The 26,223-nt window shown below is 40.1% G+C and overlaps 2 protein-coding genes across 3 annotated transcripts; both read right to left on the bottom strand.

The window, feature by feature from the left end:
- Positions 1 to 1,788: 1,788 nt before the first annotated feature.
- On the bottom strand, positions 1,789 to 15,661 carry me3 (malic enzyme 3, NADP(+)-dependent, mitochondrial). 2 transcript variants are annotated; one of them, XM_073474380.1, is made up of 15 exons: positions 15,524 to 15,661; positions 14,847 to 15,067; positions 11,397 to 11,530; positions 9,844 to 9,993; positions 9,142 to 9,217; positions 8,249 to 8,410; positions 7,974 to 8,077; positions 7,786 to 7,895; positions 6,837 to 6,934; positions 6,558 to 6,671; positions 6,369 to 6,474; positions 5,701 to 5,843; positions 4,393 to 4,566; positions 4,140 to 4,238; positions 1,789 to 2,973 (listed from the first exon to the last, which is right to left on the bottom strand). In XM_073474380.1, the coding sequence occupies exons 2-15, from the start codon at positions 15,060 to 15,062 to the stop codon at positions 2,812 to 2,814; spliced, it is 1,848 nt and encodes a 615-aa protein (XP_073330481.1). In that variant the 5' UTR covers positions 15,063 to 15,067; positions 15,524 to 15,661; the 3' UTR covers positions 1,789 to 2,811. The 2 variants fall into 2 exon arrangements, with proteins under 2 accessions (XP_073330481.1, XP_073330482.1); XM_073474381.1 differs by lacking the exon at positions 15,524 to 15,661 and adding an exon at positions 15,175 to 15,248 and having other exon boundaries at positions 2,730 to 2,973.
- Positions 15,662 to 17,463: 1,802 nt separating this feature from the next.
- Positions 17,464 to 25,490, bottom strand: ildr1b (immunoglobulin-like domain containing receptor 1b). Its single transcript, XM_073473582.1, has 8 exons — positions 25,216 to 25,490; positions 22,950 to 23,120; positions 22,559 to 22,708; positions 21,540 to 21,659; positions 21,289 to 21,435; positions 20,634 to 20,759; positions 18,910 to 19,805; positions 17,464 to 18,243 (listed from the first exon to the last, which is right to left on the bottom strand). The coding sequence occupies exons 1-8, from the start codon at positions 25,262 to 25,264 to the stop codon at positions 18,205 to 18,207; spliced, it is 1,698 nt and encodes a 565-aa protein (XP_073329683.1). The 5' UTR covers positions 25,265 to 25,490; the 3' UTR covers positions 17,464 to 18,204.
- Between the last annotated feature and the right edge of the window lie 733 nt (positions 25,491 to 26,223).

Below are 26,223 nucleotides of genomic sequence, written 5' to 3'. Positions count from 1 at the left end.
GAGAAGGTTTTAAGGCAGGGATGGAGGGACCCAGCGGGGAATGCTGACAAGAAGCTGAACTAGAACATAATGTTAAAACTGTTTCCTTCAAATATTTTACACTTTGCCTGTTCTATGTAGTATAAACAGTCACCGCGAGCACTGGAATTGGTTGCTTTCCCTGTTCCACAATTGCCGGTGTTGGTGCCAGAACAGGAGGATCTTGCTCTCTCTGCGTGTTACCCAAGCAGACAGGACTGGCCTTTTTAAGGAGTTCTCTTTCCTGATTGGATGAAGTGGGTGGGGATACCAGAATATATCCTTACTTTTTCTCCATGAGCAGCATGAGGAGAGACGCGAGTTAGTGACCAAACACTATAACAGTGATTACTGTTGGAGTATAGAGCTATTTAACATTTATTTTGATAAGAAAATAACACTTACAGCACCTGTACAGAAGACATTACAGGCTACAAATGCACAATGGCTGCATTTTATTTGTGTGTTTCTTTCTTTGAAAGTGTAACAGCCCTCACTTTTCTGTGGAAGCTTTCCATTAGAGTTATTGACCTGCCTGCAGGGATTTAATCCTGTTCAGCTACATCGCTTGAAACCAGATGTTGAGCACTGATGCTGGCAAAAAAAAAAGTGTGTGGGTTTGTGCACAAAGGCCTTGTGTTAAAACATGAATAGGTCACACAGCACTGGAAGCTCACTTTCTAAAATATGATTGTGTTCTGTAGCTTTAAGAATTTTCTTTATTCATGTAGGATATAAAGCTAGTGATGCATCTAGTGATTTTATCCTGCCTTTTCCTGATCTGAGTAAACTGTAGGCTACTGTCACAAACTTAAAAAAAGAGACATAATATTCCCTAAATGCCTTAAAAAAACACCCAGTTGTCATTTAGTGACATGTTTCCAGCTCACAGCAGTGAAAGCTTGATATCTGAAATCTCTTTGTGTGCTGTAGCTTTAAGATTTCCCCTTTTGGGGGGTGAAACCACGAACCAGACCCTCAGGACTAAAGTACATAAAAGCAGCAGACTGTCAGCAGTTTAGGGAAAGTTAAAACCATTTGTTCTGTTCTGATGTTAGCAGTTTGTTGTAGAAAAAGTGTGTGACTTGATGTTAGTTTTGATAAATGAGTTTAAAAGCAAGAGAAGTGCCCATTTCCGGAACGCCAATTGTTGCTTTTTCCTTGTTTGTCTGTTCTGCTTCCTGTCAGACCACGTGTTTGAAAGAGACTGAAGTAGCACATTTTCAACATAGACTGCATTTACAACAGCTCATGGGTCGACGTTCAGGAGGCAGATTACGTGATAACACAGGGAAGGTTCAGTTATACAACACTGCTTGTATATACTGCAGGTCAGTGATAAAATGTGACTAAGTACAGGTACTCAAGTACTGTGTTTCAGATTTATAAGCAATCTGATTAAAAATAACACTGATTCCAATAATCAGAAAAAGCTGACTATCAGAATTAATAATAGACCAAGTCGGAAATCGGTCGAAAAATACAGTTTATGCATAAATGTAAATATATGTATAACTTAGTTTTACTTGTACTTTTGATAGTTAAGTTCATTTGATATCAGATACGTATAGACTTTTACTTAAGTAGTATTCATATAGATGACTTTCACTTTTACCAATGTGATATTTTAACATGACATCTTTACTTTAGCTCAAGTATGACTTTAGGTACTTCACACAACACTGCTGTGTGCTGGCTTTATAAAGATTAAACGTACTGATGCAAAATGATCTTTAAAAAATGCATCAATCACTTTTTCTTTTCTTTTTTAAAACAATTTTATTCAAAAAGTTCCATGTTCCCTTTGAAAAGCATATCTCTCAGTACTAAAGCTTGCAGTGCATCATGTTCTCTAGGAGTAAAAGATAAGATACAGTTCATCAGTAACTTTGGCAAAAATACAACAACAGGCAGAGCTCTGTACAAAACTAAAGCACAAACAACACACCCATTGTATACAAAATCAGTCTGGTGGGGCTGACGTTAACTTCCCAACAATCCCTCCTCTGAACAGATGCTTCCTGACAATTGAATCTCACAGACAAAGCAGCGACAGAGAAGTACAGGCTGATCCTGGAGTCTTTTCAGTCCCGTGTGCGGGTTTAAACGTGTGCAGATTGATAGGAGTGTAAAATATGACGCTTTGCTACCCGCCTGACAACAACAGAGGTTTTGCTCATAATGTGGATGTCCAGTGATGTCCTGAGGCCACACAGAAAGAGGCACTGAGAGTTTCTGTTAATTTTTTCCCTCTTTTTTTAAGCTTTAAAATGAAACCTCTGTTCACATGTGTCAAGACAAGAGAAAGCATTGTGCGTTACTGTGAGCCACTGCTCTGTTTTTTATGCATCAGTTCAGATTCATCTCTCAATATACAGATCTTGAGTCACTGTGAGCGTTGAATGCTACAGCGTCTTAGCTGGAAAATCTAGTGTAAGGAGTGTAGTTATAGCAGCCGTGCTTCTGATATCTGATATGATGCTGTTGTGCGTCTATAAAATCTTCTGCTCAGTCAGAGCTTCAATCAGGTACAGAGAATTGATACCACGTACACTGATAAAACTGATAAGTAGTACAGCGCTGAAAGAGGAAAAAAAAGTCTTGACACTCAAGAGGTCATAGAAAATGTTTGGCATCTAAATCATAATGACCACAGTCCATTTGGAAGGGGAGCAGAGACTGACTAACATTTATAAAGAAAAGAAGAAAATGAACCAAAAAAGCTAAAAGGCGAGAAAAGTTGGCAACGTGACGCCACGGCAGCATGTTAAGTGCAGAGAGCGACGGTCAGGATCAGACGTCCTGGACGTTCATGGCCTCCTGTGGCCAACTGTATGTGTCCAGAGTGAAGGAGTCGTAATCAGGACTGTAGATGTGAGACAGCACAAACGCCTCCTTGTCTTTAGGCTCAGGGTACAGAGACGCGATGTTGTGTTTGTATGCATAGTTGACGATCTGGAGGAGAAGGAAACAGAAGGAAACACAGTCAATACAGGGTTCACAGTGTGATATTTAAAAAAGCCCTGAAAACTTTTTTTTAATTTTTTTTACAGCTTCGTACTTTATGTGGTGTGATTCTACATGAGCACAGGATTTTTTTTAATGAGATTTCTGAATGAATTATTTTCTCTGTGCTCTTCTCACCGGTTGAAAAGTGGGTGGGGGTCCCTGAGAAAATGCTGATGTCAAGTATTTCTGTGCACCAATCAGAAATCAGGCAAATCTGAACCAGAATCTGATTACAGTCAAATCTGATCAAACCACTACATACAGTAGTCCTGATGAAGATTAGCGTTTACGAGCCTTAAACTCTTAATCAACAATGCAGTGATGTTTTTTGAAAAGCAACATTAAATATTCATGACTAAACTTAGTCATGAAAAATGCAATTAATACAATTAATAGGATCTCTTAAACATATCTTTTTTCAAGCAGATACTTATTTACAGGAATGAAAAATTTAGAAATAAAAATGCATTATGGGACAAACATAAACTTTGATTGGACTAACACTTTCCAATCACAGATGTTACCTGCAAAAACAACAACAAAAACACCATGCACCATTATTCACCAACAATCTTACTCTTTTATACTTTTCTGTAAAGAATTCAACTCAATTTGACAAATTAACTAACACATGGAAACATGTCAGTGAAAGCTGACATTAGATGACTCTCGTGCAGCCTTCACCTCCACCCACAGTGAGCTGTGGTTTTGCACTACACTTTTTATCAGACTGGCTGTTGATGTTCTTACTGGAGAACTAAATCTAGGTTTTTATATGAAAGAAGCTTCCAGGCTGACGATATAAAGTGGTGACTAGAGACATCTAGAGGCTGTTTTGCTGGCCTCCTTGTCCTCATGTCCTCCTTTTCCCTCCCTTTTGTCCTTAGAGGGCATTTTTCTTCTCTGTAACTTGTTCCTTCAATTTTTTTGTGTATCACTTTTTACAATCTTAATTTTAGCAGCTTTAAAAGCTTTAATAGTACTGGAATTGTATTTTTGTAGATTTCCAACAGAAGTCCTAGGTCTGAGTGTAGACTGTGGGAGAAAACTGAGATCAGACGTTTAGAACAGCCGTCTCTCAGTGCCATATCCTTGCTGGAAAGATCGCCCACCTTCACTGCAATCTTGAAGGAGACCTCTCTTATGGTGCTGAGGGGAGGGTAGAGTCTTCCCTCAGCCAGGTGCTCCTCTGTCACCATGTCTGCTATAGCCTGAGACACAAAGACAGACAGACAGACAGAATAACACTGATTAGCACAAGGAAAGTACAGTACAGGTATCATTTAACATAACAAAAAGTGTAACATCCTCATAAATATGTCAAGATTATTTCAAGAATATGTGGTAACTGTAGACAATAAATACCTCTGCAGTGGTGAGGAAGACATCATCAGATATGTGGCGCACTCCACAGGCTATAACACCCAAAGCAACTCCAGGGAAGACGTAGGCGTTGTTGCCCTGCCCGGGGAAGAAGGTGCGTCCATCTGCCAGCACCACCTTGTCGAAGGGACTACCACTGGCAAAGATGCCCCGACCCTGATGACAGACAAGAGGAACAGGATATTAAGTATGATGAGACAAAAGGCAACATTTTTTATGTAGTTATAGTTATAACACAAACTTTGAATCACGTCTGTTCAGATATCAGAAAGAAATGTTTCTTTAAGATAAACTGTAAAGTTTTTTTAACCACTAGAGGTTGCTGGAGTATCATTTGTGTGACTGCAGAGGGCAGTAATGCAGAAGTGTCAACAGATTTACACAAGGATTACCAGCACTGTGACAAGAAATGTTGTCTGATCTGTTTGTACAACCACAGAATGAAACATTTTTCTTTATAAGGCTGTGTTGCACAAACTGCCTCCTTATTTGTGTTCTCTACTGACCCCTAAAACTGTCAGCAGCTGCAGCCTTCAGTCATGCGGACAAACTCTGAATGTCATTCAGAGTTTTTCCACCTTCAACTTGATGTGAGCTACAGAGACACATGGATGATTAAGGACTATTTGATCACTGAATGCACATGTCCTGTTACTGAACACTGGTATATTCATTGTCTAGATGTAATTTTCTGCTTGTTTTAAGTCTGTTCCTTGTTTCTTTAATGTTAAATTTGATGTTGTTTGTTTTTATGCTGCTGTCTTGGCCAGAACTTCCTTGTCTCAATGGAATTATTCCTGGTAAAATAAAATAAAAAAAGTTGTGGTTGATCATGAAGCAACAGACGAATAGTTTTTAAGAAACTGTGATCAAACATGTGATATCGTTATCACTATGCTAAAAAGGCAGGTTCAGTTTCTACATTTGGTGTTCATTGGAAGTTTATATGGTTCGAAAAGTCTGATAAATTGTTAACCGGGCATTCTGTGTCAAATTTCCTGATGTGCTGGTGTATGAAAGTAGTGTGCAGAAACCATTACACTGTCTGATCCGCCAAATGAAATGTACCACAACACTAAGGGGGTAAACTGCTGTAAAAGGCAGCAATGTATCAATGAAAGCACAGAAGACGACACAGAAAAATGCAGATTTTCAAAACATGGTCACAACCAGAAACACAAGAGCATATTTGTATGAGAATATAAACAAAATAACTCCACAGTGCCTTAAACCTGCTAAATACTGAACAGATCACCTGCATGTAAACACTACAGTATGGCTCATTATTACCTCTGTGAGCTTGTAGCACTGCTCTGCTGTGCACTCAGCCTTGCTGGTGGGATTACTCAGGGCAAATATGATCGGCCTCTCATTGAAGGACGCCATGTCTTTGATAATCTTCTCAGTGAACGCTCCCGCGACAGCAGCCACTCCTTCATGTTCAGGAAACAGAGCAGAGGGACGATCCAGCAGAGTTTACAAACAGACAAACAAACAAATGACAAACTCCAAATTAGAGTTTTTGACCAACTGTGGATCTGTTTCAACTGTTGTTTATGAGCTTATCATTTCTTTTTTTAAATCATACAACAGAGATGTTGAGACTTGAAACAATGTTAACATGTTATCACAACTTTGATTAAAAGACTGAAATTATCTTCCGGCTAATCATACATGCAGTACATGAATTTAGACATTTCCAATCTAATATCTCTGAGAAACATCAAATTAAAGAACCAGAGAGAATTAGTTGATTTGCTGAGCGAAGCTGGAGGGAAAGAAATTCACCTTTAACAGGTTTCTTTGTTTTTCCACAGGCATTACTGTATCACAGGTGGATGAAACACACAATGTGGGTTATAAAGGGATTTTATAAATATCACTAAAAACCACTACGTTCTTTGAGGGAGTCTCCATGAAACCCCACATTTGTCTCCTAACCTTCTCGGCAGACTCACCTATGATTGCGGTGGGTTTAAGCGTGTGCACCACCTCCTCCAGGGTCTTCACATGTGGGTAATCGTGAGCAAACTCCTCCTTCTCGTGGTTAAGATGGCCTCTTCCCTAAATTTGTGCAAAGAAAACAGCATTTTTATAGTGCTGTGTTACATTAATGAGGATACCTGTAAGGACTGAAGGATCATTACCTTCACAATGAGACCTTTGGAGTCCACCATCCAGATTCTCTTGGCAGCTTCTTCTTTACTGAGTCCCTCTTTGGCCATGGCCATGATAAGCAGGTGAGCAATACCCAGAGCAGCCTGCCGAATATAAAAACAAAGACGATCATTCTCCGTCTCCTCTCCTTCCTCGGCTAGTTTTAAATGTGTCATCACACTTTTGGGAAAAGTCTCATATCTTTAGGATTAAGGGCAGTTATTTTTATTTCAAAAAAGAATTAAATTGTAGTGAGTTAATCTTCTCACCTCGCCTGCACCCTGGAAAACAAAGGTGTGATCTGAGATTTTGTTCTTGGTGATCTTCAGAGCAGCTAAGACGCCAGCAACAGCTACTGAGGCTGTGCCTGAAAGATAGACACGAGAAAAACACTTCACAAATCACTGAAATTAGCAGGTTTATTTTTAATAGTAGCACCAGTATCAAACACTTCAATTTAAGACCTTTTAAGACTGATTTATGGATAAATAATCTTCTTCTTATTCACGTTATTCAAGTATAAATGTATGTAGTATGTGGTCCTGTGCAGAGGTAGGTTTTATGTTGGAATAATGTTCTATCATAATCTACATTTACAAACAGGTAAGTCCAAGTATGAAGTAAAAAGACATTATTAGGTTCCGTGGTAGGTTTAAATATCTCTACCTTAAAAAAACTAAAAAATAAATAAATAAATAAAATTAGATCAAATATTTGTGGCCTCACAAAATCTAATTTAAGATTATTTAATGATTTTAATTGGAATATTTATAAAATTGAATTGAAGACATTTTAAGAACCTGCAGATCTGTGTCTGATGTGAAAGAAACATCTAACAAAATCAGACACAGAATGACCGACATGTTCACAAACAGCAGATCATGATGATACAATTAACTTGAGAAGGTAAAATGGACACATGCCAATTTTTGTTTGTTGGGTCTGTCGGCAGATATTTAGAAACAAGACAACAAGCGAATCTACAAATTCTTTTTGTTAACCTTGTTTTTAATCATCTTATGTTTGCTATGTTTTTTCTCCTTCTGAGAATCTGCTGGTAATTCTGAGAGGGAAGCGTGCAACGGTCATGTGGAATGTGTACACATTTAAAAGTTTCTTATTATTTTTTATTTTATCAAAAAAGCCATAAATATGGTGAGTAAAAAGCCACAGGTATGAAACCTGCTGCCTGTTGGAGTCCTGTGAGAGTTTCAGTACCTTGGATGTCGTCGTTGAAGGTGCAGTATCGATTCCTGTATTTGTTGAGGATGCGAAAGGCGTTGCTGTTGGCGAAATCCTCAAACTGTATCAGACAGCTCATCCCGTACCTGCAGGACGACAGAGTCGACCAGTCAGACATCAGGATCACTTGCATGTTATTTGATCATTTGCGTGTTTCCACTCACTTGTCTGTCACCGCCTGCATGAACTCGTCGATCAGCTCATCGTACTCCTTCCCTCTGATTCTCTTGTGCTTGAGTCCGATGTACAGAGGGTCATCGAGCAGTGTCTGGACCAAAAAAGCCTCAGTCAATCAAAAGTAGACAATTTGTCGGTCTGTATTGGCTTTGGAACTGATCATCCATGTGAACCGGTAAATAATTACCAACTCCTCTGATATCTATCAGGTAAGGACTGACAGTGTTGCACCAGCTCATAAAACCCTCGTCATCATACGCACCTGGTTGTCGGTGCCGACGTCCAGCAGCACGGGGAGACACTGCTGAGGCCGAACTCCACCGCAGGCTGTGTAGAGCGCCAGCTTCCCCACAGGGATGCCCATACCGTAACTGCCCAGGTCACCCAGGCCGAGGATACGCTCCCCGTCCGTCACAACAATGGCCTGCACAGAGAACACAGATATGTACTCCACCTCTGAGGAATATATATCTTTATAGTCTGGCTTTCTAAAATGTGTTGCCTTAGTTTCAAAGTCTTAATCATTGGTTTTCATACTTTTTATCCCTTGTGGTTTTTTTTATTATATTGCATATATAGCATATAATCACTAAACTAAAAATCATTGTGTTGTGGTGACCTCAGAATGAGCCTTTCATATCTACAGAGGGAGCCGCCATGTTGCACTGCCATGTTTCTACAGCAGCCCAGAACATACAAACAAAACACTGAGTCTAGAGGAGGCTCCTGTTTTTCATGGCCACAGTAGTGTAGGGTGAGACAAGGGGTATTCAGTTGGCAGTGTTGGGCAGTAACGCATTACTTTGTAATATATACTGGAATATTATTTCTTTCTTCAGTAACGAGTAGTCTAAGATACTATAATAATATTACAGTTACTATATTAAGTAACGCAGCATTATTTCGTTGCCAGAACCTAATTTGCTTATTACACTTCCTGAGTAACTCGCCCAACACCTTCAATTGGTTGCAATGTACAACCTCACCACTAGATGGCACTAGATAACACACACTGGACCTTTCAATGTTATGAATTGTTGTCCATTTTTGTCTTAACCTTTGTGTCTGCGCTGTTTTAATCTGGGCCAAATGTTGGTATGAAAGGTGTGTGTGTGTGTGTGTGTTGTGTGTGTGTGTTTGGGTAGAAAGAGGCACCTTTATGTCTTCTTCAGGCCAGGAGTTGAGCATGGTGGCGATGTGGCCTCTATCATGGATGGTGATGAAGAGTCCTCTGTAAACAGGTAGGTGTCAGTTATAAGGCAGCAGTATCTGTGGTGCTGTGCAGCTCAGCGAGTCAAGGTTTTATGTTTCTGATGTTATGATTGGACAATGCAGGTTTGTAGATCAGCTTCCTGAATGCCACTGGTTTTAAATTACTGCAGTCAGTCATGTAAATCTGACCTGAAGCTTGCCTGAGAAAGATAGTCCATCACAATGATGATATGAAGTCGTAATAAATAAGAATGAAATTCAAACCCAAATTCAAAGGATTGAAACTTATTTAAGTAAATTTAGGAATTTGATGTACTTTTCCATTTTGTACTGACAGGCAATGTGCTCAAACAAGGGAATATGTTTTTCAGTGGGTTTATTGTTATGTTGCTGTAGAGTTGTCCCTGTATCCCTCACATCCCGTCCTCATTTTACCCACCCCTGGTTAGAATTAGTGCATAGTGTGCAGCCATGACACAAACAAAAAGGTAAACACTGACACACTAATGTCAATTAGACAAATAATAAAATCTTTACGGGTGAAATTGGAGTTCAGCCAAATGTAAGAATGAAATAATACCAAAGCAAACAGTGCTAACAATAAACTGAACTGTGCAGCTACAGTGTAGATGTGAGGAATCTCACCGTGGTCTCCTGAAGGCCAGTCCATACTGCTGACAGGCCAGGCCAACAGTGGGAGTATACACAATGGGCATGAACTCCTCGATGTCAGAGGTCAGTACACGGTAGAACAACTTCTCGTTCCTGTCCTGCAGCGTCATCAGCAGGATGTACCTGAGACAGAACAGCCATTTAAACTCTTACCTCAAAGCTCCACTGTGCCAAAGTACAGCATCACAGAGCTGCTAGAATGTGGGAATCGAACCAGGGGCTTCATTCATAAAACAGAATTAAGATCAATTTTGATTGGGGGTGGGTTGCAATCAATTTAAATTGATTTTGAGATTTTTTTTTTTTTTTTTTAATATCACAGATGCATAAGTTACAATGGTACCGTCACACACGTTTATCAGTGTTTGTAGCACCAATGGAGTATTTCAGTTGGCTGGAGTGGATGTTATATAAATATAACATTAATATTTACAACGACACAAACAGACGTTGACAATACAATGATGGAAAAGAGACAAAAGAGGCTGTTTTGTTGACAAGTTATCTAAGAAGACTCTGTGAAGAGCAGTCACATTTCCCTGCCTCGTTCATATATTTTTCTGTTGCTGAGCAACCGACCAGAGAACACAATCTGCTTCCTGTTTGGAGAGCCATGCGCATGCACGTATACGTGAATGGCCATGAGTCATGTGTTTGCAGGTGTTGTCTGGAGGGAGATTATTTCTGAAACGGCGCTAAAATGCTTGTGTGGACAGAGATTTATATTTTTTTAAAACTCTGTTTCCAAAAATACCCGTGCACGTATGGACTAGGCCTTAGATCCTGGTTAAGCAAGATTTTTAATGCTCAGCAACTTCCAAAACAGCTTTTTTCAAGCCACTGTCAGACTGATTGCAAAGGACATTAAGGCTGGAAAGAAACTACACAGCACTAACACATTTTACAGTGTGTCTCTGTATTTACTACCTCACCGCCTCTCATTCTATGGGAATACCTTTGTCAACACAGAGTCTGTTCCCGGTACATGGCCTTGTGTAAAATGTAATGAGTGAAGTTATTCTATTCTACTCTGTGTGCAATATTTTAGTGTGTATTTTACACATTTTTTTTTTGCAAATTTATTTTAGATAATTCATCGTGTCTTTTTAAATAAAGTTTATTATCGTGTTATTGCTCCTGTTATTGCATTTCTTGTTAGAAGCCGACTCCGCCCTCTGCCCTGTACCTATCATGGGCAATAAAAAAAAATCTAATCTAATCTAATTAATCTTAGATAAATGATTTGAAGACTAAGTTCAATAGAAGTCTTAAGAACATTTATATAAATGAGGCTCCAGGAACACTGCTGCTATATTGTGTGTGTCTCAGTTACTGGATGGCCCTTCCAAAGCCTTTGACGTGACAGTAGATAAACTTTTAATCATAAGATTAAAGACAAAACAACAGCCGACAGTGCACCAGCGACAGATGTGATAAGAAGATTTGATCAACAAGTGGGGCAGCCCCGATAAAGAACTTCAGTGTTTTGTTTTTTTTATCTTGAACGTCTGAGTGTGTTCTCTCACTTGTCCAGAGGGTTGACACGTGTTTCATAGCTCTTCATGACACGCAGCACTTGTACATCCTGGGAGAGGAAGCAGGGTGGGAGCAGGCCGTGGATGCCCAGTTGTAAGCGCTCCTCCAGGGTGAATGCCATGCCCTGCAGGGTGGAAGAGGAGAGGTTATACAGCACTGCCATCCCCGAAACAGTTCACACAGGGTGAAGTCCACAAACTAAATAAGAAATCAGAAAATCTAGACCACAGTGACTCATGAGTTAGACATCACAGTATGAGTCTGGTTATGACTCATGCCCGCGCCCAAATACAGTGGTCTTTTTGATAATTTCTCAAGGAATTAGTCGCCCCTTATGTAAGTGAACAGTGGAAAAGAAAACCCAAAGCAGGCAACACTGAAAAGTTCTTAAATGTTTCGGTAACTTGGAGCTGAAACCAGACTTGTATTCTCATGAGCAGCCCCTGTACCCCCTCTGCCTTCTGGTTATGATTATTGCTGCTGCTGCTCTGTCTCGAAGTTGGCAGACATCCCAAAGAGTGATCAGAGGGTAGTGTGAGGTTTAATCTATTTATTCTGTCCAATAGTGTGGGAGCCTGAACTCACTCCCCTGGCAGCTCGACTTCTCTTTCCGCGTGTCTGCTTTAGCGCTCTCTCCGTTTCCTTTTGATTCATGCACGGCAGAGGAAACACTGACCTACATGGCGGATTAAACGGCCTTCTAGGGCCAGTTTGATCTACTGTGAGCTTTTTGAAAACACCCTTGTCCTGCTAAATTATTCATGCCAGCTTCATGTGTGAAATGTGATAGCTGTATTTGAAATACTCATAGTAGCCTGAGCTTGCAATCATTATGACGACAGTTGTTCCACAAGCTGCATGCTTTCCGATTGAAGAGTATTTTGATGCTGATCAACACTGTACTGTGTAGATATGAGTTCCAACAGGTTGCACAACAATAGATCTGCTGCCAGAGGTCATTAAAAGGAGATACAGCGAAGGCTTAAATACTAAACAAGATTAACAATAGACAAGGAGACAGAGAGTGTCAGTGTGCAGGACCAACTTTCATAAACTATTCTAACACCACAAATGCGGATGGAAACCTTAGACGTACATACTAGAACAAATGTATCTGCATAACTGTGAGAATGGCCGGAGAGAAAGTCACAGATTAACAGAGTTCAGAGCGAGCGTGAAGCTAAAGAGGGACTAAAGTAAACCCATTAAGGCGACACTCCTCACCAGTGACTGTAATTAAGCCTACTAGCGACCTGTAAATACACACAATGAGACAAGGAGAGAGTGAAACTAAATGTGGTCGGGAGATAAGATTAATCTTTGTAATGGCTCCAGTCCAAACCTTATCTGAGAGAATCTTCATTATCAAAAGAGGAGAAGATTAATTTATATGGTTATGAGCTGATTGTGTGACATTCGAGAGGTCACTGGGATCATATGGCTGGTTTGAAGAAAGAAGGCGGTCAGAGAATATGGACAGAAATCTGCCCTTCCTCAATAAATACAGTTAAATCATTATCCAGTGGTATAATGTGTCTGCAGTTAGTCAGATTTTAATTGGATGATAAAGTCTAAAAGTGGGACAGTATTTATGTCTTAAAAGTTTAACACTGACTTTAACATCTGGTTGCATTAAATATTAAAGCATACAACTGACACAAACTTTTACTTTTTATGAGACTATTTTTCCACCCAAGTGAGGCTCAATTTGCTGACGGTTTCCACTGAATTGTTCTCTGAGTCACCGTGTAACTGCTGACTGCGCATCAGCAGAGGAAGGAACTGTGACCGACCTCACATCAACTGAAATCAAAAGCAATAAACTCTGCTAAAGTGTCCATATCTGTCCTGCTATCCTCAGAGAGCCAACAAGGCAGAAACAAAGTATCCCCTGTTTACACTGAGTTTGGAAAAAATGCACCGGTGAGTCACTTGGTCGATGCTTGTTTTGGATCGGTCCTGGTGCAGTCAGTGCAGCTGCAGCATCTTTGTGGAAAAAAATACGAGTAGCTCCACACTACGACTGCAGAAGCACTGACTTTATTCTGTGCTTATGCAGTGCAGGTTTATCTTAAAAGTGTACTACTCAATTCAAATAAAGTCTATAATATTATGTTTTTATAAGACACAGAGAAACTGGCTGGCTACACCGAGCTTAAAGGTCAGTGGTATTTCTTTTTATTTGTGTTTTTTGAGCAATTAAGTAGGTCTTTATCCATGTTTACTTCTGATAGATCGCCTACAAATCTAAACATGCATGGACTATTTAAACTCCGATAAAAATGTGCATTACAAAAAAAAAAAAGAGAGAAAGCAGACAGAGACAGAGCAGGACAGACACATGCGGGGGATCTACAGGGAGTTGATTCATAGCTCCAGAGGTGAGGGTTTAACCACTCAACTATCTCACTTAGATGAGAGTTGTGGCATTCATGTGGCACTGCTGTGCTGCACCATGTGATATTTCCATGGTAACTTCTGTATATATACGTTGCACCACCATACAACATGATGTGGGGGCATAAAGTTACCTGTAGACACGATCATGTAAACACAACACAGGTTCCCCCACTCGGATCAGATGAATTTGTTTGCTTTTAGACACAGTTCATATTGACGTTAAAAAAAGAAGTTGAGTTTTATATTTTTTCAAAAGTGCATTAATTACCATATTCATGATGACATGACATAATTAGCAAAGCTCTGTTAAAGTGCCTTTTGTTTAGTCATAGTGATTTTTTGTATGTAATTTCTCATAGTGTGTGTGTGTTTTGTTGCAAGTCAAGTTTATTTATATAGCCCAATCATTCGATCAGTAGGAGCAATCAAACAACAGAAAATTAATCTGAAAGAACTTTGACTGTTAATTAATCATAATCAAAGTATTTTTTCAAGAAAACATACCAACATTTTGCAGCTTTAGCTTCTTAAATGTAAATATTCTCTGGTCTTTTATGATAATAAACTGAATGTCTTTGGGTTTGGGGCATTTGGTCACACAAAACAATACATCTGAAGGCCCACTGGACATTTGGGATGGGTATAATTCATCATTCGCTACCATCTTATAAACACAAAGACGACTGATTGTTTCATTAAAGGCGCAATATGTAAGAACTGGCCACCTGTCAAATTTATACTCAGCCCGTCCCAATCCAAAGCTCCCATGCTAGCAAACACCAACACTTCCCCGGTGCTCTGAGCTCCCAGTCCAGACTGCTAGCTGCACCGCTAACTGAGCTAACTAGCCAAGTGACAGCTACAATTGGCAGCAGTTAACAATTACTGTGGTGATATGCTGACCCCTATATTTTTGAGTAAGCATTCAACAGGTGGCCAGGTAATGGACTCAGCTTTACCTACAGTGGCCCTTTAATGGTCCAAATGGTTTATGGTTGTTACAGAATAAAAACAGGTAGCAGACACGTCAGTGAGCTCACCTTGTTCAGGTTGGGGTTTCTGATGATGTCGTAGCCCCTCTTCTTGGTGCTCACGCTGCCCTTGCGGCTCGTCCCGGAGTGGCAGACCCGCACAGCCTGGAGAGAGGCCGTCAGTCCCCCGGCAGGGTGACCCGTGGAGCCGGCGAAGACCCTCATCCCGCCCGCTGCCGTGCGCCTGCACAGAGACAGGGCGGCTCTTCCTGGGAGAGAGTTCATGCTGCCTGCAGACAACCAGGGAGCAAAACAGCACACACACTGAGTGCAGTCCTGCTGGCGGGTCAGGTCACCTTAAATGTAAGGACACAGGAGCCAGACACGACAGACATACCCGGAATAGAAGAGAGCACCAGTTCACAGAGCCTGTCCTCATGTAAACAACCTGCTGGACCATTAGCTTCACACAGGCTGAGTCACAGTGTTAACAACAGGTCGCAGCAGCCCTTCATTTTAATGATTTAGCGGATAAAATTATATTTCAAAAATGTTTAAATGGAGCCTGAACACAGCCGATGTGTGCAGTGTGTTCATGTAAAAACCCCGCTGTGTGCGGCTGCATCAGCTCAGCTAGCTATTGTTAGCTGCCCGCTGCTTTTATGATAATCACTGTTTTCTTTATGGAAAAACCTGCGCAGCTGCTAATGCTAGCTAGCGCCTAGCTCATATTCAGTTAGCCTCACCTGGAAACGACGTGAAGCTGCTGCTGCTGCTGTGACTTCAATCCTCATAGGAGGCGCTCGTTAAAACGATGTCTGTTATCAGTGGATGTTGAGGAGGACCGACAGCTGACAGCTGATCCAGGATCCCCTAACACTGACAGATTGACTTCCCCCAGTCGGTCACCACTGGGTCAGCCAATCAGACAGCAGCATGGCGGGCTGGGAGGAGGGACAACCCCCATCTCCTCCTCCTCCTGTGAGTCAGTAAACAAACAGGCTCCATCTTCAACTTCAACATCTGTCCTCTAAATGCAACGTAACTCTCTTTGAATAGATTTCAGAGAACTTGTGCTACTTTGATTACTACAGCTGTTTAACTTTATTCTGACCCCACAAAAGCTGACATTTTTCAACTCTTAGTCATCCTCTGACCCCACTGAACTCAAATCATACTGACCAGAGCAGATCATATTAATAACCTCTGGTTCCCTCTGCTGGACACACCAGTCAGACTGGGGTGAGGATCTGGTTTAACCTGTTTTTGACCACCTGAGGCAAAAAGTTGTTGTCGCCTCCTTGTTCCTGTCAAGTTCAGTGTAAACAGCATACTGTCAAGAGAGATCTCACAGGAATATAACAGCAATACTGAAATACAGAGATTCAATGTGCAATGGTGTAAATAGATTTGGAGTTTTATTTCTTATTTATATTGGTCTTACTGCTTTTGACCTATTTATTATTACTTTTCTAATCGATGCTCTGTTTTTGCCCTTGCTGCTGTAATAATGCAAATTTCCCCACTGTGAGACTAATCATGGATTATCTTATCTTAAATAGGAAATACAAATAAACGTACCACAAAGTCACTGTAAAAGTTAAAATCAACGCAGCTCTAAAAGAATTCCAATAAAACACAATAAACTTTGTTAGACGATTAGACGAGTCGAAGGCAACAAGCACAAAGTCCCTCAAAGAATCCATTTTTACACACTTTTCACCTCTGCATTGATAGATTTAATAATAGTCTTTTTCAAGATGTTGTATTAGACTGTTAGTCCACGTATCAGTTACAGTTCAATTTAAAGAAAAACACAATTCGACTCTGATCAGCCTACACCACACCAAGTTCAGATTACCAGTTTAAATTCTTGAATTGTGTGTACTCACAGCTTGCAATATGGTTTAGATTATTCTGTTGGGCCTGGGTTTTTTAGCTATGGCAATTAGTTTTATGGTTATTTGATGAAACAAGTTTATTTGGGATTATATACCATGTAGCCAAATTTAAAGCTGCTACAAGGAACATTACTTTCTGTTGATTCTGTCGGCCCCTGTGGACAAAAGCAGTATGAGCACTACCGCCTCCTGTGGTAAAAATCTTGATCTGGCTAGATTGTGCATTTGTTTTAAAGCAAGTGAAAGAAAGGAGCAACATATTTTTTATCATTTTTAAAAAAACACAGCTGTTTGCAGCATGCTTAGCAATGAGGCAATGTATCTATTTGCAGTTATTTAAGATTAATAAATGATGATGATAAACATATCCATGCCATACCACCAGACTACAGAGAAGGCTGAGACACCTCAATTCATCCTCAGCACTCTGCCTCTAAACAACTGTCTTAATGTTATGACTTATCTAACAGTGATAAGTTAGAATCTGACCTGCTGACAGGCATCAAGAATAACTAAAATTATATATTAATAGCCGATTTTCTCACTGATGGTCTTTTTTGCTCAGTAAAGGCATCAGTATTGAACTAAGACTGCTTCATAACATGTTTAAAGTTCCTTTTATTGAGTTTAAACCAAAATAAAAAATTACATTTTGACACAGATGCCCCCTGGAGGCCAAGCTTTAGGAACTGCGTTTTAGTTCAAAGAGATCAGTTATGTCTGGTTGAGACCGTCAGATCTTACATATAAAGTCTGAGTGCATGAATGATCCACTTCACACTCGCTGTTTCTAAAAAGGTTTATTTAAGACAAACACATTTATCTCGATACATCTCTAATCATGTTTGTGATAAAAAGCAAACATGAATGAAAATGAAACTGATATGTTGGTTCATCATATGGTGTGGTTCATCCAATGCAACTATTGCTGCTACTGTCTAATGTTACTGTAGATAAAGATAAAAAAGAAATAAAATAGTACAAGAAATTATGTAAAAAAAAAAGATTTAAAAAAAACAAATACACTACTACAAAAACACACATGTTCATAATGTTAAACCTAAATAACCCTCAATATCTGACAGTATCCATCAATCTGCTTGTTCAAACTGTTTAACATTTACTTCATAAACGACACCAGAAGGATCCTCGTATCCATCACCAGCAGGAAATCACATACATACAAATTACACCATTGAATTCAGCTAGAACAAGAATCCGACATTAATTATCACAAATACAAGAGTTTTTCTTATAATGTCTCTGATATAACTGCATATTATCTGCAATTTACAGTCTCAGCTGAGCTTTTCTTCATGCATAGAATTGTATTTTGTTCTAATTACATATAGTGCATACAGAGTAAAATATATCTATACAGTACATTTTCAGCACCCACGATCAACTATCACAACAACTCACAACAACTATATCTCTGGTTGAACAGATGAAGGCACCTGCTGATGGTCTTCATTTTCACAGTTCTGGAAACATTCAGGAAAAGGTCAAAAAAAGAGAGAAATGCTTCAGATGACTACGCTGGTGCTGCTATGGGAGCCTCTATCCTATGAGAGAAAAGTGAGAGGGGTGAGATTGAGTTAAAGAGGAAATAGTGCATGATGATTCAATACAGACAAGGAGAAGAAAAGACCGAGAAGACAAAGACGTAAAACAAAGTGATGATTAGGGATGGGACAACAAAATATTTTTGCTGAAAATACTAATACCATGCCTAGTGATGAAAGACAGAAAGTACCCAAGAATATGCCACAGTCATGCTTGAAGCTCTGTACACAGACAGAGATGCTTTGAGCTAATGCTAAAGTCAGCATGTTAACATGCTCACAATTATACTGCTAACATGCTAATGTTCAGCATATATAATGTTTACTTTTTTATTTATTACTTTATTAAACCATAGTCCTACCAGGTTTACCATCTTAGTTTTGCGTGTTAGCATGCTAAACTAATTGGTAATTGGCACTAAGCACAAATAGCAGCTGAGGTTGATGGGAAGGTCGTCAATTTTACAGATATTTGTTCATAAAGCAAAGTGAAATTTTGACCTGATGATTGGACTAGATAAGAAATAAATGGATCATCGCTGTTAGCATGACTATAAAGTGATGAAAGAAAGAAGTCAAGACTTAAAAAGAAAAATAAGGACAGTGACACAAACAGAATAAATCTCATCAGATCATTGGTTTAGAGTGCATGTCAGTATTTCTTACAGAGAGGTGGGTGTAGTTCCTCCGGCTGTTACCGTGTCCGGACTGGTTCTCTATGGAGAAGTAGCTGGGTGGCTTCTCTGGCCAATCCTTTCCTTTCCCACCTTTCCTCCTCCTGCTGCGGCTGTCCTCTTCATCTGAGCTCCAGGACCCTTTGCGGCGCTGAGGAGGTGAATAGCTCCTCTCCCTCCGAGCTGCTCTGCTGTGCAGCTCCTCCATCAGGTCATCACGACTACGAGCACGAGGTCTGGATCCACCACCTCTCCTCCCGCCTGAGCTTCCTCTCTCGTTCCTCGAATTCCTGTTTGGTGCTCTTCCTCGCCTGTTCTCCCAGTCGGAGTCATCGCTATACTGACGCAGGATCCCTCGTCTGGGAGGAGAGACGTCTCTGTAGCCACGACTGTTGCGGGGGAGACCTCCTCCAGAGCGGTTTGTGCTCTCACTGGACTGGCTGGATAGCCTGGGACCACCTCTGGCTCCATCTCCAGCCCCAGGCCCCCTGCGTGAGGAAAAGCTGGGTACACGCTGGACAATAGGAGGCAGGGTGATCACCCTTCTCTCCATCCCTCGGACCCCCATCTCATCCAGGGCTGACAACATGCTCGGGGGCCCGGGTGTGTAGGGAACTGCCACAGGCGCTGGCTGAGGCTGGTATTGAGGCTCTAATGGGTGCATGTGTTGGACACCGTAATGAGCCATTTGAGGTGCGGCCACATCCAGCCCCCTCACCTGGTGCTCCAGGTAGTCCAGCACCTGGCCGGTACCTTGAATGCTGTCGCGTGCACTGCCATTCATGTGGTGATGATGAGGAGGAGGGGGCTGCTGCTGCAGAGCCATGGGTGACAGCTGCATGGGAGCCATGGCAAAGTTTTGTTTGACGGGATAGTCCGAGTAAGAGCCTGGAAAAACAGAATTTGGAGACATGAATAACCTGCAATGACAGATTTTTGCCACTCAGAGGCAGCAGAAACACATCTTCATTTTATAAAGCTGATATTTCAAATTTACTCGCAAAAGGTTTCATATTTACACATCCAGCAGATACGGAACAATGTTATCATTCATTTTAAGTGGTGTTTGCTTTTCAAAATTATATTTTTTATCTCCTCTGCTTTTATAGTTTGAGTTTGATTTACTGATCAAAATCTCTTTTAACAGACTCCAACCATATCCAGATAAAAGAAGCTCTCAGTTAGCGAATGTCGCCTTCAATTATCACTGTGTGTTCACAATAATCAACTCAACCAGCAGTGAGTGTTGCATTGAATTTTTACCCTGGTTTTGCCTCTCAGGCTACATACAGGTTTCCCTAACAGTCCAACTAGTGGAGATACTTATGCCTAAACTAATGACTGTGACTGTAACTGCATGTCTTCAGGTAAAAAAAGTGCAAAAACTGAACAGTAATAAAAGTCAACCCAGTTTAAAGTCAGTAAAAGATTCAAACTCAGTTTGTACCTATGAAACTTAATGTGATTTTACGCTTTAATAGCTTAATACAGCAATTTACCAGGGCTAGCACAAAAACGTTTCAACATAATGTGTGATTTGCTTGATATAAATATAAAAATATAGATACAATACTGTTAGCATAATTTCACGTTTTTTATTTTACTACTTTTTTTCCTCCATGTCTGAAACCAAAGCAAACATAGGCCCTAGGGTTGGAGCGAGAGTGCTGCAACAAAACATCAAAGATAAGTCTGACTGTACTTTTATTCACTCACCTGAATGCAGTATGGGAACGCCCTGAACGGAGGCATTGGAGCTAATCGGAGCGTAAATAGGTTGACCATGCATCCAAGGAGCCATGGCCTTCTGAGCCTCCTGCAGCATCCTGTGCTGCATCACAGCTGAAAGACAAAGGTTTCAAAGGTTTGTGAGATGACTCAAAACCATTTTTTCAATGACGCGCTGAATGTTTATGCCACTGTTGTAAATAAAGATGATCCTGCACAGCCTCTCCTTGTTTGGAGCCATATATAACAGGCCTTTATTACAGCCGACAGTTTGACTCATCATAGTTAAATAGAAGGCAAAGCACAGGTTTTCAAGTAAGCCACAAGAGTGAGACAGTGAGCCAGCATGCACAACACCAGGACAGCCATCTGTCATTTTATCATAAACACACCTGTGATTGTCCTACTGAGACAAATCAAAATGTCTTCCCTGTCTAAGACTGATTAAACAGCTGTTCAAACATGATCCAGGTACCTTGACTTGAGGTATCGCAAGAGACAAACTCAGATCGGTGCTGTTCAGTCTGATGTAAGGTCAACATCAGATCAGAATTTTAAACTGATGTAATTACTTGTTTCAAATAAGAGCATTTCAGTGTCAGTTGTGGGTGAAAAATAATCAAACAAAAAGCATCTCTTCTACCTTTTTCCGGGCAGCAGCATGTCTGTGGACAACACGGGCAGCGCACGTAGCAGCAGCACTTCTGTGGGCAGCACTGACAGCAGCATATGCAGAGGAGCATGATGAGCATGAGAGCACCGAGGATGATCAACAGGACCGTCAGCCAGTCTGGAACACAGACAGTAACACATCATTACTCATAGTTCATCACAAAGTCTTTTCAGGGTCTGTGTGACCTTCTTTCTGCCACAACATCAACTGAGGAAACTTACGGTACACGATGAGTTTCACTTCACGGTCAGAGTCTCCTGTCGTGTCACCAGCAGCATCAATGTTGCAGAAATACACGCCGTTATCCCACCACATCACCTCAGTGATGACCAGGTCAGCCTCTGTTGACAGATAACGTCACATTAGCATGACTTAAAAACAAAATAAGATGAGAATGTAAGGTTTAAATGTACAAAACTCTTCTAGATCACTGCAGTGTAACAAAGGTAAAAATATTATTCAAACAAAAACACGATAGAGACATGCACAAAATCTTTGTAGGTATTTTGAATTATTTTGTCTTAGTTTAATTGTTTGCTCTATATGTTCTCTGTGTTTGCTAGTATGTTAGTTCTGGCTCCTGTAGTTTTATAAAGTAATGCACTGATTAACAAATACTTTCTTGTTAACTTACAGTATGTTCACAGACCTACCAAACATGAGAATATTCATTTCTCAATTATTCAGTAAGCAGCTAATATGGAACCAGATCACAAACCAGTGGTTTAATGCTGCGTTCAAGACAACTCAGAACGCCCTACTAGAAAAGTACAATGAAATGCGACTAGTAGTCCGACTTCCTACTTGTAAACTTAAATCCATCTACCCAGACTTCATGAGGGAGCAGTTGTCTGACGTAACACAACAATGTCAGCACTCCTGGGGAGAGTAGGATGTATTTGTAGACTACATTATTTATATGAGGCTAATGAATAGAGTATTTAGAAACATTTCCTGGTATAAAAGTGCCATAAAATAAATGGTGTCTGTGACCTCATGTGTTGTTTTCCCTCCTCTATTTCTTTTCTAATACAAGGAGGCTGCACTGCTGAGGGTGCAATTGTGTGTACACTTGCCAAAGAAACAACAATTAATTTTTGGCGTTGTGCACCAGAAGCTAGAAATTTCAACCAGGAAATATATCAACCTCTGACATTAACTGGAATGCAGGATTAGGACGACTGTACCAACATTTCACACTGAAATATCAACACTGTCATTAAGATGGGATCAAACTTACTGTTCTGAATGGTAATTTTGCGTTCCCTGTAGTCTGCGCCCAGAATGGGCTCATTAAGGCCTCTCTTCTGGATCACGGTGCGGACTGTGCGCTGACGGTCCGGGCAGTCGTTTGAGGGGTCTTGACCAAGCAGCAGAGCGGCCTGATAGGCTACAGAAACACAGGAAAATGTATTGAATGCTCTTTTTCTTCTAGATCATAAAACTCAAACCATCATAACTGTGGCATGTTCACTAAATTTTTCTAACTCTTTCTATTTTCTAACATGCTGCCAGCAGGATAATGAAATGAAATATAAACAGTAAACAGCAGCCACACACCAGCACATAAGCTACGTTCAGCTACATTATTGCACATTAAAATGACGCTCTGCCTCCACCTGAGGCCTCACCTGTGGAGTAGTACTCCAGCACTGGGTCTTTACAGAAGGACTTGTACCTCCAGGTGACCAGGACATCCTGAGGGTTGGCTGAAGTGGAGTAGTCACAGCGCAGGATCACAGAGGCAAACAGCATCGTGCTCCTCTCCGTCTCTGGAACAATCACCTGGATGGACAGCAGCTCTGATACAAGCAGGTGAGACAGAAGATAAAATGTAAAGCAGAAGCAAGCATGACACACTATTCAAATGACTGTAACTTCAGAGAAAAAAAAACAACCTCTCGTGTGTTTTGTGTGACGGCTTTGCTCTTGAACGCTGGACTGATAAGAATCTGACCGGACTGGTTAACAGATTACTCCAGAAGCCTTTAAGTGTGCACACACAGCACTATATCATTAGACGATCTAACAGCTGTCAATCATGCTCAGCGGTGTAGAGTTAGAGAAAACAAGCTGACGACAGGTGACCTCTGCTAATTGAGAAGATCAGTTAAGATTTAAGGTCGAAGTTTGAACACTTTCTCTTTGAACACGGTATCCAAAACCCTGATAGAGACGCGTGTTTTCACAGTAATTATCAGACAAGTGTTTTCTCTCAAAAATATACAGAAAGATTAGATCTGCAGCTCACAATAATTTATTTATTTATTACTTTAAGAAAAGGACTGTTTGATCCATTAAATGTCTGAAAGAGGGAAAAAAAACAGCCATGATTGTTTACTGAAGCTGATGTCTTCAAATTGCTTATTTTGTCCAAACAACAGTCTTAAACTCAATGATATTTAGTTTACTGTTGTAGAAGCTGGAAAAGGCACATTTTGGGGGGATTTACATTAAAAATTATTAAACAATTATAGAGCTGCAATGATTAGTCAATTCATCGGTTTGTCAATCGAAAGAAAATTAGTGGTCAGCTATGTTGATAATCAATTAATCGAAAATCAAAAATCAAAAAAATAAAAAATTAGCTGGTTTCAGCTTCTTAAATGTGAAGATTTGCTTTTCTTCATCATTTATGATAGCAGATGAAGAGTCTTTGGTTTTTTGGACTGTTTGATTGTCAAAAGAAGCAGTTTGAAGACGTCACACAGGGCTCTGAAAAAGGAAAGAAAACCACCAGATTCTTGATACCTGAGAGGATTTAACGAGGGCCTGTAAATTTGAGCATTTGAATGACTGATTTAGTCTTTATTGATATTTGGCTGATGTTGATATTATGCTGGTATTCTTTTCAAGTCAGTGATTGATTGATTCGTTTATTAAACAAAAGTCTTTCAGAGTTTTCAGAGCTCAAGGTGACGTCTACAAATTGCACACTATCTGACAACAGTCTCAACAAACATGTTTAAAACTTATACAAAAAATTTACAATGTTTTTTTTTTCTGATACTTTATAGACCAAACAATCGATTGATTGAAGTATTAATCTAAGTGTGACTGCAGCTATTGCTATAATTAGCAATTATTTCTTTATCATTTTTGGAGTCAACTGACAGATAATTACCTTGTAACTAATTTCATAATCCATTCATCATTAATAATCCAATGTGAATTTTATTGCATTATAGTAAAGTCACCCTGGACTCTTGGGAATACATTTGTCACATTTTAGCTGATGGTTTACAGACCAAACGATACATTTGTAATGGAAATAGTAATTGAAAGTTGCAGCCCTATTTAGTTTACAAGGATATAAACCAGAAAAATAGAAGCAAATCTTCTAATCTTAGAGGCTGGAACTGGATTTTATTATTATTATTGTTTTTTTTTTTTTTTTTTTTACATTTTTGCTTAATAAACAACTAAAAAAATTATACAATTATTCAAAGTTAATGAACTTTCTGTTTAACTGGTCGATTAACTGACTAATTATTCCAGCTCAAAAGCAGATTAACGATAATAAAAAGTAATCTTTTGATTAAAGGTTTGATTTAATAAAGAATTAAACATTTAACATTGATTGATTTAATATTGCCCTCTGCCAAATCTAGTCTGTGTCCACTGTGTGAACAGCCTGATGTTTTGTGTTTTGGAGATCACGTCAGGAAAAAACTACTGACAGTGTCCAGTCACGTGACGACAGTCGGCCTTGTGCTGTTTACACCTGTCGATAATTAACCTGAACACATTATATTGGTTTCGACTGTTTGCTTAAGCGGCTTCACCCTAAATTCCTGCCTATAAAACGATAAATAAAAATAAAAAACAGATGGTATTAACAACGAGTATGAACTTTAGGTTAAGGGTGTGTTTCCTATGCGGCCCTCAGAGCCTCACCTGTGGGCAGGTGCACCAGCAGCAGCGCCATCAGTATCATATTTCCCATCTCGCTGCTCCTTATCCTTCCGCGGTAGCTTCACTCTTTAACCTGTAGGCGACTCAAAATCCACCAGAAATCCTGAATATTTGGAGAAAAACGTGACGAAGCCGCTGCTCTGCATAGTAGTTCCACTTGTCACTTAAGAAGACATGTTTGTTCGGCTGAGTTTATCTTTGAGAAAAGCGTTTACAGCCGGACCGAGAACAACTTCCCCCACAGAGAGCTGGCGTCTGACGCGAAGCATCACCCCTCCCCTCCCCCACGGCCCCAGGTGACGTCACTGACCCCGCCCCCTCTGACAGGTGCAACATGGAGGAAGAGAAGAAGAGCACGAGGAGCACACAAGAGAGCATCAAGGTGGCGTTCATCCAGTTATCCATTCATTTTCTCAACATATTTACCTCAGCGTTGCTCACTTTATACTTTGATTTAAATCCTTCTCTCAAAAATGTTTCCTTCTCACCTCTACTGTAGTAGACGAACACATCTTATAGTATCTTACTGCGACTGAAACATTACTGTGGACTGTAAGGTCACTCCCACACATAGTTTACAAGCCTGTAACTCCCCTCCAGTTAGTTAGAACTGAAGAAGCCTCTTGGATGAGAAGTGAAACGTCTTCAAGAAACTGAAACACGCCCAGTTGCCTACAATACAGCACCTAGAATTAACATGACCTGGATGAACCTTCACCAACATTATCACGATTAGTTTTTTTTCTTCCTGGTCTCCACAGGAAGAGTTCCCATTCTTTTCGTCAGTTTTAATGGTCCAAAGTGTAACATGAACAGCTTTATTATCAAATGAGTAATTCATTAATTAGTAAATGTTGAGTTCTGTGCTGTGTTTTGATGAGCTCAGTGCCTCTGATGAGTCTATTCAAATGTTGTTTACATGCTTTTTTCATGTAAATGTTAACATCCAGTCCATCAATCTAAAGGCTTGCCTACCGTCTGTAGTGTGAA

Source organism: Pagrus major, chromosome 9 (genome assembly GCF_040436345.1).
Source record: "Pagrus major chromosome 9, Pma_NU_1.0".
Classification (NCBI taxonomy): domain Eukaryota; kingdom Metazoa; phylum Chordata; class Actinopteri; order Spariformes; family Sparidae; genus Pagrus; species Pagrus major.
This window is presented reverse-complemented; position numbering and strand designations above follow the sequence as displayed.

Excerpts from the sequence above, each read along its gene's own strand:
- ildr1b (XM_073473582.1), bottom strand. The coding sequence starts at position 25,264 with ATGGGAAATATGATACTGATGGCGCTGCTGCTGGTGCACCTGCCCACA. Across the intron at positions 21,436-21,539 it reads AGTGAAACTCATCGTGTACC|ACTGGCTGACGGTCCTGTTG; the intron begins GTAAGTTTCCTC and ends TCTGTGTTCCAG. Across the intron at positions 18,244-18,909 it reads GGAACTACACCCACCTCTCT|GATAGAGGCTCCCATAGCAG; the intron begins GTAAGAAATACT and ends TTTCTCTCATAG.
- me3 (XM_073474380.1), bottom strand. The coding sequence starts at position 15,062 with ATGAACTCTCTCCCAGGAAGAGCCGCCCTGTCTCTGTGCAGGCGCACG. Across the intron at positions 5,844-6,368 it reads TAAACCCACCGCAATCATAG|GAGTGGCTGCTGTCGCGGGA; the intron begins GTGAGTCTGCCG and ends CTGAACATGAAG. Across the intron at positions 4,239-4,392 it reads TCTTCCTCACCACTGCAGAG|GCTATAGCAGACATGGTGAC; the intron begins GTATTTATTGTC and ends TTTGTGTCTCAG.